Source organism: Oncorhynchus keta, chromosome 9, assembly GCF_023373465.1.
Source record: "Oncorhynchus keta strain PuntledgeMale-10-30-2019 chromosome 9, Oket_V2, whole genome shotgun sequence".
Classification (NCBI taxonomy): Eukaryota; Metazoa; Chordata; class Actinopteri; order Salmoniformes; family Salmonidae; genus Oncorhynchus; species Oncorhynchus keta.
Window position 1 is genome coordinate 44988167 of NC_068429.1, and position 16046 is coordinate 45004212.

The 16046-nt window shown below is 44.6% G+C and overlaps 2 protein-coding genes across 2 annotated transcripts in view; one reads left to right on the top strand and one right to left on the bottom strand.

Annotated features, from left to right (window-relative positions):
* Positions 1 to 12432, top strand: part of LOC127931865 (uncharacterized) — a 143435-nt gene extending 131003 nt beyond the window's left edge. Inside the window, exon 2 of the mRNA XM_052525993.1 lies at positions 11876 to 12432. Coding sequence (XP_052381953.1) covers positions 11876 to 12422 — 547 coding nt within the window. The 3' untranslated portion in view covers positions 12423 to 12432. The remainder of the gene's footprint in view (positions 1 to 11875) is intronic.
* Positions 1 to 15710, bottom strand: part of LOC118387922 (GTP:AMP phosphotransferase AK3, mitochondrial) — a 47854-nt gene extending 32144 nt beyond the window's left edge. Inside the window, exon 1 of the mRNA XM_035776752.2 lies at positions 15230 to 15710. Within this exon, the coding sequence (XP_035632645.1) occupies positions 15230 to 15410 (181 nt within the window). The 5' untranslated portion in view covers positions 15411 to 15710. The remainder of the gene's footprint in view (positions 1 to 15229) is intronic.
* Positions 15711 to 16046: the final 336 nt, after the last annotated feature.

Below are 16046 nucleotides of genomic sequence, written 5' to 3' on the forward strand. Positions count from 1 at the left end.
CTAATACTATTAGCATTTAGCGTAGCGCGTTTGCATTTCCAGAGCTCTAGATGGGACGCCTGCGTGCCAGATAGGACCAAGAGGTTAAAGAAAAGTTTTTCAACAGAATCGGCAGAATGAATACACAGCTGATCACGAATGAACAAAGTTCACTTTCATAGCAGCCAAGTTGTATTCCTTCTCGCAGCTATGCACTCTCCTCCTCTCACCTGTTCCCTTCACTTGTTGACTTCAATGCACAACACATCAGCTGTATGTGACCAGGCAAAACAAAACTTTACAAGCCAAACCATATCATAACCGCTACACACAGCCTATACATCGTTGTCACCATATTAGCTAAAGTAACGTCATGGGCACACAAATCCATAATAATTTATGATTGCAAAATGGAATGCTTCTAATTGAGACACCTAACCTTGATACTTAAAAAGCTAATTCGATACTGTCATGAACATGGTTCTTCCATAATAATGCATAATACTTGCACATTTGGTGTCCAGCTGATTAGCTACGCCGTGATATTTTCACACATCTGATCCGGGAACAAATTTGCCAAGTGACAGTCAAGTGATGAACAGCTTTGGTGATAGCTAATGCAATGCAAAAACAGCCCAAGTGCTGGAAAGAAAGGTGTTTTGCGAGGATTGGTGAAGACAGTTGTACCTGGATCCACGTTGGATCCAATATCCCTAGCGAATTGATGTTGAGCATCTGGTATTGGCTGCTTGATTTACAGCCGGGTCCTGTTATATTTAACAGAGAAAGCATCAAAGTAATGCGTTCATGTTTTCACACCTCAGATTGGACACAGTCTACCATGCGCAACTGTGTAGGAAAGACTATTATGCAACACCCAATGCTATTCCTATTTTTATTTTTTTATTTTTACCTTTATGTAACTTGGCAAGTCAGTTAAGAACAAATTCTTATTTTCAATGTCAAGCAAGGCGTGGCACCCAGGGTCATAGCTCAAGGTAGTAAAATCTTGTGTTTTGTAGACCCAGCCTTCAACCAGAGATACATTGACAGTTTAAGCTTCTTACCCATGCGAGGCCTTGGATTTTGAAAACTCTGTGAAAGGCTGGTTCCCCCACTTCTTCACATCTGAGGAGAATCTACATTATGTCGGATCATATCCCAGTCCCGAAATGTACGGGTGTGATCAAATGTCTCCCAAAGAGCGTGAGAGATTCATGACGTGGTACGAGACAGTAAGACATGGCACCTTTGATTTCCATAAAGAGATGGAATCATACTGTGACAATGATGTGGTTATACTTCGTGAAGGATGCCTCAGATTCAGAGAAGAGGTAATCAAAGATGCAGGCATTGACCCCTGGAGTTGTACAACTATTGCATCGGCATGCATGAAAACCTATCGTACACACTATCTGCCTACATCCTCTATAGCTATCCCCTCGCCTGACAACTACAGACGCCAATTCAAGTCATACTCTAGTGGGTCCATTCAATGGTTGGAGTATATGGCCCAGGGTAAAGACATTTTTATTCAACATGCTTTGAATCGGGGGAAGAAGGCGTTTGGCTCTTACCATGTAGATGGCTACACCCAGATTGACGGGGTTCAGACCGTGTATGAGTACAACGGTTGTTTCTTCCATGGTTGTAAATCTTGCTTTGTGCCCCAGACCATGTGTGTCCTAACCCAAAAGTATTCTGGGGAAATGTACCAAGAGTTTCAAGACAAATTGGATTCTTTACAGGCTACTTACGGCCTAAAAGTGGAGGTTTTGTGGGAGCACGAATGGACCGCCCTCAAAAAGTCTGATCCTCATGTTCAAGCCTTCCTTTCCAGCTATGACACCCCAGAACCCCTGGAACCCCGACAGGCCTTGTATGGCGGCCGTACCAATGCTTTGACATTGCGGTATGTAGCGCAACCCGACGAGACAATAGGATATGTAGATTTTACATCCCTTTATCCTCATGTAATGAGTTCCTCATGCTATCCTATGGGGCATCCGGAAATTATTCATCGTGATTTTTACCTACCTATTTTGATTTACTATTTTGGTCTGATCAAAGCAACTGTCTACCCTCCTAGGGGTTTGTTTATACCAGTGTTGCCTTACAGGAGCCCTCAAGGAAAATGTTTCTTTCCCCTTTGTCGCACCTGCAGTGAAAACAAACCCCATGTGATCACTCCGATCAAGAAAGAGCCCTGACAGGGGTGTGGGTCACAGTTGAATTCTCTAAGGCTTTAGAGATGGGGTATCGTGTGGCCATAATCTTTGAAGTGTGGAACTTTTCCAAGAAATCAGACACTGTTTTTAAAGAGTACATCAAGTCCTTCTTGAGATGCAAGCAAATGGCTTCAGGCTATCCTGCATCGGTCACAGATCGAGAGAGCAAAGACAGGTACATTCAAGACTATCATGACAGAGAAGGCATACTTCTTGACCCTGACAGAATAGAGGTCAACAAAACCAAACGAAATGTGTCGAAATTGTACTTAAATTCGCTTTTGGGCAAATTATTGCAGAGATGTAATATGCTAACAACGTCGATTATTAAAGTCCCCGAATAATTTTTGGAATTTGTTTTTTCGGACCAATACGAAATTTCAAATTTTTCATTCTTGAGTCAAGACATTGCCCTGGTGCAATGGCGACGTAACAAGAAGTGGGTTCTACCCCCGGGTAATGTAAATGTGTTTCTTGCAGCATTTACCACGGCCTATGGCCGACTTGAACTGTACAAGCTCATGGAGCAGCTTCAGAGGCGGGTTCTTTACCACGACACAGACTCTGTGGTCTATGTAAGCAAACAGGGGGATTGGAGCCCCCCACTCAGCAACTATCTGGGTGGCTTAACGAGTGAACTCGCAGAGGGTGACCATATCACAGAATGGTCCTCCTGTGGTCCCAAAAGCTATGCTTTTAGGACTAAAAAGAATCACGTGGTGTTGAAAGCCAAAGGCGTGACTCAAAACTATGAAAATGCCCCGCGTGTAAAACTTGGAATCAATCACACGCTTGGTCGAGGGGTTCCTAAATGACAGGAATAGTGACTTGGAGATTTTGAGCTCCTACAAAAAGATTGTTAGGGATAAAAAGGGCTGAGGAATGCCCCACTTACTAAAATATTCAGGGTAGTCTATGACAAGAGACTGCTTTTGCCTGATGGGACCACATTGCCCTTTGGCTACTGACTTATGCTACAAGTTACAGTGTGTCTTAAAGCTTAAGATATAATGACTGCTGTAGAAGGTTTTGACCCCCGGTTGCAACTACCATTTTCGGCCTTAATTGCAGGGCCTTCTAATAGTGGTCAAACTTGTTTTGTAAAAAGTATTTTAGAGAATTCTGAACATGTGTTATCTCAAAAGCCTGATAATGTTGTGTGGTGTTATTCTTGTTATCAACCTCTGTATGATGAATTGTTGAAGACAATAAAAATCAAGTTTGCTGAGGAATACCTGAATCCCTGTCTGATGATGAACTTTTACCTCCTCATAAAAACAATCTGCTGGTTTTGGACGATATGCTATTTGCAGGTAGCGAACATCCCGAAATTGCCCGAGCGTTTACCCAATATACTCATCATAGAAACCTGTCCGTGCTTTACTTGGTGCAGAATGTGTTTCACCAAGGTAAAAATAACCACACCATCAGTTTGAACGCCAATTAGATGGTTTTTGTTCAAAAATCCTAGAGACAAACTAAAAATTAACACTCTAGCTCAGCAGATGTACCCGGGAAGGAAATCCTATTTCATGGAAAGCTACGAGGACGCTACCAAAGCTACCATTTTCTTATTTAATCGTGGATTTAAAAGCAAATACTCCAGAACACCTGAGGCTACGAACAGGTCTGTTCCCGTGGGAGTGGCCGGCTGCGTACATTCATAAAAAGTAACAGCTATGTCTCTGCGTTTAAAAAGAAACCTGACCCTCTTGAGAAGCCTAGTTGGGGCTACATCTAATGAACGGAAGGCCATCTTGCGTCACTGTTCTTCAGATCTCATATTATCCCTATGTGAGATTGCTTTGAATCTTCTCAGAGGACGCATTCCACTCACCCTGACACAATTGAAAAATTAAAGAGACAGAAGACCGCGATCAAACTCTTTGCCAATAAAAGGGTCAGTCTTCAAAAGAAACAACATAGCATACAACAGTCTGGCGGTTTTATTCTACCTTTACTAAGTATAGCCGTGCCCTTCATCACCAGCCTTATTGCTGCCAGACGTGGGGGTTGAACACATAGGGTGATGGCCAATAAAATGTATCTGGTGCCACAACAAGAGTTGGACAGACTTAAAAAACAAGTGCAGGGTCCTGAAAATATCAGACAAACAGCGGGAAATGATTTGGATACGGCCATGAAGGATATTTTGAATCAAAAAGAATTGAACCCCTATGATGAGGTCCAAAAATACACAAACCTCTTGCAAAGGTATTTGTCCTTGGTGAAACAAGGGGAGAGAGAGACAGGCCATTTAACTATTTCCCTACAGGACCCTTTAAAAGATGACGAGCCTAGCGAGAGCCAAGCCCCTGTAATGCCTGTACATGTGAGCTTACCGTCTGAAGATCAAATGCCTGTTGAGACAAAGTTATGCATGACTTGTTAACCCATGTTCCGGCACGTAACAGGAAAAATGTTAGCTACATTATGAACAAGCTAAAAGACTCAAATGGGGCCGCTACTTGGAACGACAAAGGAGAGTTTATCCTTCAGGGTTCTGTTGTCAAGGGTTCACATATGCTTGACTTGCTTAAAAGTACCACATCGGCCCACAAGGTTGCTGATGACAGAAGACCTCCAGGGTGGCTTCACCCCTAAAGATGCCCCAAAACCCCCGCATCCATATGGAATGAATGATGATAACCCATTTACCCCCCTGAACGCCTCCGGACCTTTCCCTAATCCCGATCTCTCTGGGTGGTTAGACTTTTGAATTACTTTTGAATGACTATGATTAAATTCAATACATTTTATTTGAAAAAATAAGCAATTTAACATTTGTGGCATTCTTGAAACATTTGGCGTGAGCATACGCCTTGATTACACGTTCTTAAAGGATACACATTTGAACACTTTTGATATTTTCTAACAAAACAAGCTACAACGTTATCATTACTTCTTAAATCATCCTTATAAAGAGACATAACATCTTACATTTACATTTAAGTCATTTAGCAGACGCTCTTATCCAGAGCGACTTACAACTTCTCACTGGGAGATGCAATGGAGGACAAGCGCACCCCAATGTGGATCATTGAATCAAGTTCAGGTTCACTGTAGAAACTCCCCGGGCTCTTTGGCATAGGTAGAATACACAGTGTTGACCGCATGTAGAGGAAAGGTTATCTTGCACTTGTATTATGTTGTAGTATATCTTTGAGCAGTTTTTGGTTAAAAATTCTTTAATAGATTTGGGGAAATGTGAAAAACCGGGGGGAAATCAAAAAAAGTTTAGATTTTTCTTCCTCCTTCCTCTTCTAATGTCACAGCTAGCCAATGTTCACCAGGCATGTGTTTAGGATGGGTATTGACAATAAACATAGCAGGCCGCACCATCCATTTCTCCATAGGTAATTCATCACAAGCCAACACTCCACAAAATTGTTTTCCAATCAGTCGGCTCATGAACCCTTCCAACTTTTGGGTATTCATGTCTTTGCTCAACGATCCCTAATAATAATCTACTAAAACCTGTCTTCGGCTATTCACCTCCAATATTGAATCAGAGCATGCATAAACAATCATGCTAACGGTACAGGCTAAAGGTGTACGGAAACGCATTTCCAGCCTGAGGTTACCTTGGGACACCACCAAAAGATTTCCTGAGGTGTCATCATCAGGGGATAAATTGAAAGCATACATTGTGTAACCCTCTGCAAAATCATTTCTGTCAATAGGTAAAGAGAGATCTTTTAGATGCCTCCCGGTAGCCAGGAATAGATTGTAAAATTCTCGCACAGATATGTTGTTATTAAATTGTGGTTGGAAAGCCTTAGCAGGGACCTGACGTTCGTCCTGACACAGAGCTACATACTCTGCATTGAAGTGTTGAAAATTAAATGGGTTTTTATTTAAGCTGCCCGTATTGGAGGCGTGATCAACCAAACCTATAACCACATATTGTGGTAAAGGGCCTTAAAATAGGTTTTCTTGACTGCAGATTCTGCTGCCCACAGGTATGCTAAAGGTTTTCATGGTAATTCTTTGGAGAAGGTAAAGGGCATTTCCTTTCATCAAAGCCTGTGAGTGACCCAGACGAACTGCCGGAGATACAGACACTTTTTAAATAAAAAGCGTGGCCCCCAACACTTTTAAGCTAAAGTCCCCATCCGTTGCAGACATTAGGCAAAACTCATCCTTGGCCCTGGTTAATTTTAGTCTTAAATCAACCGCATTTAAGAGTAAACGTTCTTGAAAGAAAATGTCAGAGTGTATAGGGCCTAGCAGATGAAACTCTCGAGATTCTGCACAGTAGCGAGCGCGTGCCTCCCGTCCTTTGTTTGCACCGGTGGGTCTGTCGATTCCATAGAGCCTCCTGCAGTATCCTTGCTAAACAGCCCTGCGCTGAATTGGGTCTTGAGAGTGTCTTCAGAGTAGTTGAGTAAACACTCCATGATGGCCCGGTATGGGTATGTGGCACTGCTTTGACTGATTAGACGTTCCCCCAAAGTCACATCCACTTGGGAGAAGATGGTGGCCACTGGGTAATTAATGAGACTCACTTTGGCATCGTTTGCAATATCAGTACCATCTCTTTTGGTCACTTTTAGACGCAAATGCACCAAGGTGTTGCAGATAGTTGTCACCGTGGCCTGGTATGAAAAACTCTATGGGACCGTTGTCTGTAATGGCAGAGAGTGGGGCTATCTCCACATAACTGGACCTCTCTACTGAATGTTGGGTTAAGGGGGCCGTGAAAAGATCGAGCTCTGTTTTTATAGCTTCAGAGGACATGCGGTGTAAAAGAGCCATGATGCTTGTTCTTTTAGAAAATACTTCCGAGTATTCCTTTTACCGTTTTTGGTCCAGACCTCCTCACTTTACCCCGTCTTTGACTAACTGAGTTTCTTTTAACCGTTAACCTCCGTTTTTTTAGGCGCAAGCCTGCGCCTTATACCCGGACGTCTCTTTTTTGGTCTTCGAGACAACATCATCAACCCCGAGCATTCTTGACGCTCGACATCTGGTGACGCCCTGCTGGTCATAGCATTGGCTACAACCTCACTTACTATATTTTTTGCTGCTGATTTTAAATGCGGTTTGGCTATGCTGAGGCCTCTCTTCATAAACGGTAAAACCATCCTAAAGAGGTTACGAAATATACCTCCTATCCCCGAACCATACGATCAACATAGTATGAGACATAGCGGTTAGGGTCGAGATGTCGGTGTTCCATAACCCTTTTTAATTTAGATGTATTATGTATATAAAATATATAATACTAATATTATATATGTAGAGAGGTTTTGGTGGGTCCAAAGTGGATTTTTACAATCGTTTTACCATAAGTAAATTCAATGTTTACGTTCTGATCCATTTTAAGCTCAACAAGAATGTTTTCAATATATTTCTTGCTTACAGGTACGTAGTGTGACTTGTCGTAGGTGACAGTGACTATGTCGCCATCCTTTCCGTCTATATGTACCGTTCTCAGGAGTGGCACAGCTGTCTCCGACCCTTTGATAGGATATGATGTCGGTATACACAAATATGTTGTAAAATCCTGCATGTATATCCGCGGGGAATGGGAATAATTTATCTCTCACATACGTCCATTTATTGGGCCCCATCCCTAACATGTATGCTAAATTACCGTCGGTCTTTATCCCCCCGGCAGCATCTCCTGAGATTTGGACCCTTTTATGTATAGGGTTGTACATCAGGAATATTTCCATATTGTTCTGCGATAGACGTTCATTCAACTCGGAGACGAGCCTGTCGACGGTTCTATAGAACCCTTTTTTAACCTTAATAAGTTTTGCAGGTTCCGATAACTTTTTGCAATAAAAATCACAGTCCTGATCTTTGATATTATACCAGTTATGGGGGTATGTAATCTCGCCGAGACCTACTTCCCAGGCCTCTGATAACTCTATAGGCTTTGGAAAATTGGTTGTATAATTCGAACTCTGATTATTACGATATATATGTGCGGACGTATTACTGGGGAGAGTCAGGTAGAAGCCGCTGTGTTCCATTATGCACTCCGGTGTCAACACGAATGATGATGTATTTTATCATGCATGGGGGTTTAAATTAACCCCGATGCCTCCACCACATCCTGCTCTAATACCCAACTGTTGAACTTTTGGGAACAGTTTTTCCAGCGGACCAGCACCCATTTTTGACCCTTTTCTCTCTTTTGATCTAGAATCTCCTCCACGTGAAACACTTTGTTTTTACCCAACTGTACCTTCTGTAATTCCTTCTTATAAAAAGATCCCTCTATAAGTTCCCCATCATAATATTTTAATGTGTAGACCGGGGGTATGCGTGGCAGACATTCTGTAACCGTGAATAGCTCATCACTGTATCCTTGCTCATATCAACAACAAAAATATCTAGTTAACAGAAGAAAGGAAGACAAAATAAGGACAAAAGAAGGACAGAAGAAAAAGGAAAAGAAAGAGGACAACAAAGTGAAACAGTCAGCACTTCTATTGCAACTTCGTATTTAGTCGTCCAAACATAGTCTACACTGCTATCTGCCCAGCAGCTAGCCAGCTAGCAAACGTCCACCGTCTACCGAATAGCAGCACTGGAGAAACTATTACACTCAACTGAACGACTTGATTAGTGTAGTGTTAGCTAGCTACATAGTTGTCTTTGCTGTCTTCGTATCCAAGATAATTGTGTAGTTTAGAGCGTGTAGTCTTAGAGTGATTATCTTAATTTACCGAGGTTAGCTAGCCAGCCATTTGTCGTCCTTAACATAGGAGACACTGCTAGCTAGCCAACAGCTAGCCAACGTCTACTGAATAGAACTTCCGCACTCAACAACCCGGTCGCATTCCGCTTCGCTCCACAGGTAGTATCACATTTTCATTTCATTTCATTACAGCACAACGGTTTGATTTGTTTGATCGTAGCTAGCTACATAGCCGTCTGTGTATCAAAGATAATTGTGTAGTCTAGAGCGATTTTCTAGGTTAGCTAGCCAGCTATTGTCGTTCTTTTAACGCAACGTAACGTAATCAACACTGCTAGCTAGCCAGCTAGCCCCCGAATAGCAGCACTGTAGAAACTATTACACTCAACGGAACGACTTGATTAGTGTAGTGTCAACAACGCAGCCACTGCCAGCTAGTCTACAAAGTCAACAACGCAGCCACTGCCAGCTAGCCTACTTCAGCAGTACTGTATCATTTTAATCATTTTAGTCAATAAGATTCTTGCTACGTAAGCTTAACTTTCTGAACATTCGAGACGTGTAGTCCACTTGTCATTCCAATCTCCTTGCATTAGCGTAGCCTCTTCTGTAGCCTGTCAACTATGTGTCTGTCTATCCCTGTTATCTCCTCTCTGCACAGACCATACAAACGCTCCACACCGCGTGGCCGCGGCCACCCTAATCTGGTGGTCCCAGCGCGCACGACCCACGTGGAGTTCCAGGTCTCCGGTAGCCTCTGGAACTGCCGATCTGCGGCCAACAAGGCAGAGTTCATCTCAGCCTATGTCTCCCTCCAGTCCCTCGACTTCTTGGCACTGACGGAAACATGGATCACCACAGATAACACTGCTACTCCTACTGCTCTCTCTTCGTCCGCCCACGTGTTCTCGCACACCCCGAGAGCTTCTGGTCAGCGGGGTGGTGGCACCGGGATCCTCATCTCTCCCAAGTGGTCATTCTCTCTTTCTCCCCTTACCCATCTGTCTATCGCCTCCTTTGAATTTCATGCTGTCACAGTTACCAGCCCTTTCAAGTGTAACATCCTTATCATTTATCGCCCTCCAGGTCCCCTCGGAGAGTTCATCAATGAGCTTGATGTCTTGATAAGCTCCTTTCCTGAGGACGGCTCACCTCTCACAGTTCTGGGCGACTTTAACCTCCCCACGTCTACCTTTGACTCATTCCTCTCTGCCTCCTTCTTTCCACTCCTTTCCTCTTTTGACCTCACCCTCTCACCTTCCCCCCCTACTCACAAGGCAGGCAATACGCTCGACCTCATCTTTACTAGATGCTGTTCTTCCACTAACCTCATTGCAACTCCCCTCCAAGTCTCCGACCACTATCTTGTATCCTTTTCCCTCTCGCTCTCATCCAACACTTCCCACACTGCCCCTACTCGGATGGTATCGCGCCGTCCCAACCTTCGCTCTCTCTCCCCCGCTACTCTCTCCTCTTCCATCCTATCATCTCTTCCCTCTGCTCAAACCTTCTCCAACCTATCTCCTGATTCTGCCTCCTCAACCCTCCTCTCCTCCCTTTCTGCATCCTTTGACTCTCTATGTCCCCTATCTTCCAGGCCGGCTCGGTCCTCCCCTCCCGCTCCGTGGCTCGACGACTCATTGCGAGCTCACAGAACAGGGCTCCGGGCAGCCGAGCGGAAATGGAGGAAAACTCGCCTCCCTGTGGACCTGGCATCCTTTCGCTCCCTCCTCTCTACATTTTCCTCCTCTGTCTCTGCTGCTAAAGCCACTTTCTACCACTCTAAATTCCAAGCATCTGCCTCTAACCCTAGGAAGCTCTTTGCCACCTTCTCCTCCCTCCTCAATCCTCCTCCCCCTCCCCCTCCTCCCTCTCTGCAGATGACTTCGTCAACCATTTTGAAAAGAAGGTCGACGACATCCGATCCTCCTTTGCTAAGTCAAACGACACCGCTGGTTCTGCTCACACTGCCCTACCCGGTGCTCTGACCTCTTTCTCCCCTCTCTCTCCAGATGAAATCTCGCGTCTTGTGACGGCCGGCCGCCCAACAACCTGCCCGCTCGACCCTATCCCCTCCTCTCTTCTCCAGACCATTTCCGGAGACCTTCTCCCTTACCTCACCTCGCTCATCAACTCATCCCTGACCGCTGGCTACGTCCCTTCCGTCTTCAAGAGAGCGAGAGTTGCACCCCTTCTGAAAAAACCTACACTCGATCCCTCCGATGTCAACAACTACAGACCAGTATCCCTTCTTTCTTTTCTCTCCAAAACTCTTGAACGTGCCGTCCTTGGCCAGCTCTCCCGCTATCTCTCTCAGAATGACCTTCTTGATCCAAATCAGTCAGGTTTCAAGACTAGTCATTCAACTGAGACTGCTCTTCTCTGTATCACGGAGGCGCTCCGCACCGCTAAAGCTAACTCTCTCTCCTCTGCTCTCATCCTTCTAGACCTATCGGCTGCCTTCGATACTGTGAACCATCAGATCCTCCTCTCCACCCTCTCCGAGTTGGGCATCTCCCGGCACGGCCCACGCTTGGATTGCGTCCTACCTGACAGGTCGCTCCTACCAGGTGGCGTGGCGAGAATCTGTCTCCTCACCACGCGCTCTCACCACTGGTGTCCCCCAGGGCTCTGTTCTAGGCCCTCTCCTATTCTCGCTATACACCAAGTCACTTGGCTCTGTCATAACCTCACATGGTCTCTCCTATCATTGCTATGCAGACGACACACAATTAATCTTCTCCTTTCCTCCTTCTGATGACCAGGTGGTGAATCGCATCTCTGCATGTCTGGCAGACATATCAGCGTGGATGACGGATCACCACCTCAAGCTGAACCTCGGCAAGACGGAGCTGCTCTTCCTCCCGGGGAAGGACTGCCCGTTCCATGATCTCGCCATCACGGTTGACAACTCCATTGTGTCCTCTTCCCAGAGCGCTAAGAACCTTGGCGTGATCCTGGACAACACCCTGTCGTTCTCAACTAACATCAAGGCGGTGGCCCGTTCCTGTAGGTTCATGCTCTACAACATCCGCAGAGTACGACCCTGCCTCACACAGGAAGCGGCGCAGGTCCTAATCCAGGCACTTGTCATCTCCCGTCTGGATTACTGCAACTCGCTGTTGGCTGGGCTCCCTGCCTGTGCCATTAAACCCCTACAACTCATCCAGAACGCCGCAGCCCGTCTGGTGTTCAACCTTCCCAAGTTCTCTCACGTCACCCCGCTCCTCCGCTCTCTCCACTGGCTTCCAGTTGAAGCTCGCATCCGCTACAAGACCATGGTGCTTGCCTACGGAGCTGTGAGGGGAACGGCACCTCAGTACCTCCAGGCTCTGATCAGGCCCTACACCCAAACAAGGGCACTGCGTTCATCCACCTCTGGCCTGCTCGCCTCCCTACCACTGAGGAAGTACAGTTCCCGCTCAGCCCAGTCAAAACTGTTCGCTGCTCTGGCTCCCCAATGGTGGAACACACTCCCTCACGACGCCAGGACAGCGGAGTCAATCACCACCTTCCGGAGACACCTGAAACCCCACCTCTTTAAGGAATACCTAGGATAGGATAAGTAATCCTTCTCACCCCCCTTAAAAGATTTAGATGCACTATTGTAAAGTGGATGTTCCACTGGATGTCATAAGGTGAATGCACCAATTTGTAAGTCGCTCTGGATAAGAGCGTCTGCTAAATGACTTAAATGTAAATGTAAATGTAAATATTTTTTGTCAAACACCCCTCAACTTGGATATACGAAGTCAATTTCAGTTGGTCGGTGGTATGTATTCCGAGGAAAGTAAAATATTTTTATTTTATTTCTACTTTCCACCTTCTCCACTGCTGTCCCATCGATGTGTATGGGAGGGTGCTCCCTTTGCTGTCATGGGTGAACAGGGAGTACAGGAGGGGACTGAGAACGCACCCTTGTGGGGTCCCAGTGTTGAGGATCAGCGGAGTGGAGATGTTGTTAACTATCTTCACCACCTGGGGGGCGGCACGCCAGGAAGTCCAGGACCCAGTTGCACAGGGCAGGGTCAAGACCCAGGGACTCAAGCTTAAATGTGTATTTTATTTAACTAGGCAAGTCAGCTAAGAACAAATTCAGCCTTGCGAGGGTTAACACGTTTCAATTTTTTACTCACGTCAGCTCAGTCTTTGGTAGCGGGCCGCGTCAGTAGCACTATATTGTCTTCAATGCCCTCAAAGAAGTTGTTTAAGGGACCCAGGTGCAGAGAAGAGACCAGACAAGGAATCAATGGTCAAGGATAAACATAATACTTTACTGAGAAACAGTCGCCGCAGGATCACAGTACACTTGAAAAACAAACACTAAGTCTCAAAAACTCACTCAGGAAACAACCGCCGCACATGGTAAACAGTTGACGCTTCTGCCAAGGACAACAGAAAACACACCTCTTTTAACAGGGAAATCATCATGCATATATAGGACACAACTGAGTGTCGTTAATGTCTCTGGTGGAACCATGAGGGTAAGTCTCTCAGAGCTTTCCACACCTGAATTGTGCAACATTTGCCCATTATTCATTCCAAAATGATTCAATCTCTGTCAAATTGGTTGTTGATCATTTCTAGACAAATATGTTCAGGTTCTGCCATTAGTTTTTCAAGCTGATTTAAGTCACAACTGTAACTAGGCCACTCTGGAACATTCAATGACGTCTTGGTAAGCAACTCCGGTGTATATTTGTGTCACAACCTCATCTGTTTCACATGTCTTTGTGATTGTCTCCACCCCCCTCCAAGTACGCCCATCTTCCCCATTATCCCATGTGTATTTATACTGGTGTTCTCTGTTTGTCTGTTGCCAGGTCGTCTTGTCTATCAAGTCAACCAGAGGTTTTTGTATCAGCTCCTGTTTTCCCCAAGTCTCTCTTTTCTCGTCCTCCTGGTTTTGACCCTGAGCCCGCCCACCTGATCCCTCTGCCTGCCCCTGACCCTACCTGCAGTCCTGTACCTTTGCCCAGTCTCTGGATTACCGACCTCTGCCTGACCTGGCCCTGAGCCTGCCTGCCGTACTGTACCTTTGCTCCTGTTGCTGTAATAAACATTGTTACTTCGACACAATCTACTTCCTGGTCTTACCTTTATCCTGGTCAATAGGCCTTGTGTTTTAGGTTATTGTCCTGCTGAAAGGTTCATTTGTCTTCCAGTGTCTGTTGGAAAGCAGACTGAACCAGTTTTTCCTACAGGATTTTGCCTGTGATTAGCTCTATTCCGTTTCTTTTTATCATAAATGCCACCCTAGTGACAAGCATACCCATAACATGATGCAACCATACCATGTCAGCTTTTTTTTCTCCTACGCATCTACCTTCTTTGCAAGGCATTGGAAAACTTCCCTGGTCTTTGTGGTTGAATCTGTGTTTAATGCTCGACTGAGGGACCTTACAGATAATTGTATGTGTGGGGTACTGAGATGAGGCAGTCATTCAAAAAATCCTGTTAAACACTATTATTGCACAGAGAGCAACTTATGTGACTTGTTAATCATCCTGAACTTAATTAGGCTTGCCATAACAAAGGGTTTAATACTTATTGACTCAAGACATTTCAGGTTTTCATTTTTAATTCATTAAAATGTCAAAAGACATAATTCACTTTGACATTATTATTTACATTATATGGTATATATTGTGGGGTATATAGTGTATCTGTATATTATGGGGTATTGCCAGTGACAAAAAAAAGGGCACTTGCCCAGGGCCTGACCTCCAGGGGGCCCCCATTGATTGTCTCACCTCAGATATCATATTAACATGGCATAAATCATGGCAAAATGTGTAGAATTTCAGAAAAATAGCTTTAAACTGCGCAAATGTATCTCCACCCCATGCTAAAATGCAAAAACTCCAACATTTTCTCAACTCCCATGTCAAAATGTGTAGAACTGAAGGAAATCTACTTTAAATAAAAAAATATATATATTCGTCTTAGGGCCCCCAAAAGCCTAGTGCCGGCACTGCATCGATAGCTCTTGGTTATATTTCTCCAGCCCCAATCCCTCAGTTTTTTACTGAAACGGGCGATAAAACGCGTTGTTATTGTTTCTACTGTTGATTGCGGCTTTAAACCATACATTCATATTGATTTAGATTTATGATTTGGGTTATTGAAAGTAACCCTATTAATAACCAATCACACAAACGTAAGAACATGATAGCAACATCTATCCTATCTAATGTGACAACTGCTTCGGTCATGCATGAGAACGACACAAGCAAGTTAGAACAGTCTGACTACGTCGAGGAAACTGACTAATGCATTATGCATTACTTCAAAATCAGCCACAGCAGCCATTTCCGTTATCTGCGTAGGTCGGTTGGTTTAGAACTGCACCCTGATCTAATCTTACCTGTTTTGGCTTTAATGTTGGCCCTCAAAAGGTCCCCACTTGAAAGGTGCATTAATCCGAAACTTTTTACTATGCGCCCCGACACAGTGCCTTTCCCCGAGCCTGGAGGTCCCATGATAACCGCCCGGAATATCCTTTGTAGAAGCATTTTCCAATGTTGTGTTAATGTTGTAACCACCATATAAAGACACGTATTGTCCTTCCCATGAAACTGTTATTTGTGCATTTACACAAGGAAACTTCCGCTGAAGCGAGCTTGGATGTCTAAGTCTTTCCACTGTGCGCAATCGCCCACTGTGGGCGTCTCCTGTAGTAGTTTTAGCTTGTCCCTTCAAATTCGCCTTTTCTTTCCTGAAAACCTTTACGCGGATAGAGGAGGAGGTAGTTCATAATGAGAAAACAGCTTCGACTGGCTGCATGGCTGGCTGCGCTGCACGGCTGGCTGCGCTGTACCGAGGGCACGTGAGGACGCTTCAATCCACACATCACATCCATCAAGACCAATGATGAACAATATAAACTAATGACCGTGAAATAAACCCTGGATTCATAGCCGCAGAAGTAAGGGTTCTGAGGGTACTGCAGCACCCACTGTTAGATCAAGTATATATTTATATATTATATATAAAGATATTTTAATTTTAAAAAATAAAGACAAAAATCTACCAAATTAGTGCACTAGGCCTTTATTACTCCTGTTTTAGCAGAGACAAATACTCATCAGACAAAAATGTTATGCAGCAATGCAGTTAAAGATAAAGAAAAAATATATAATAGAAATGAGGAATAGGCCTAAATACACAATGAATGGCGATGA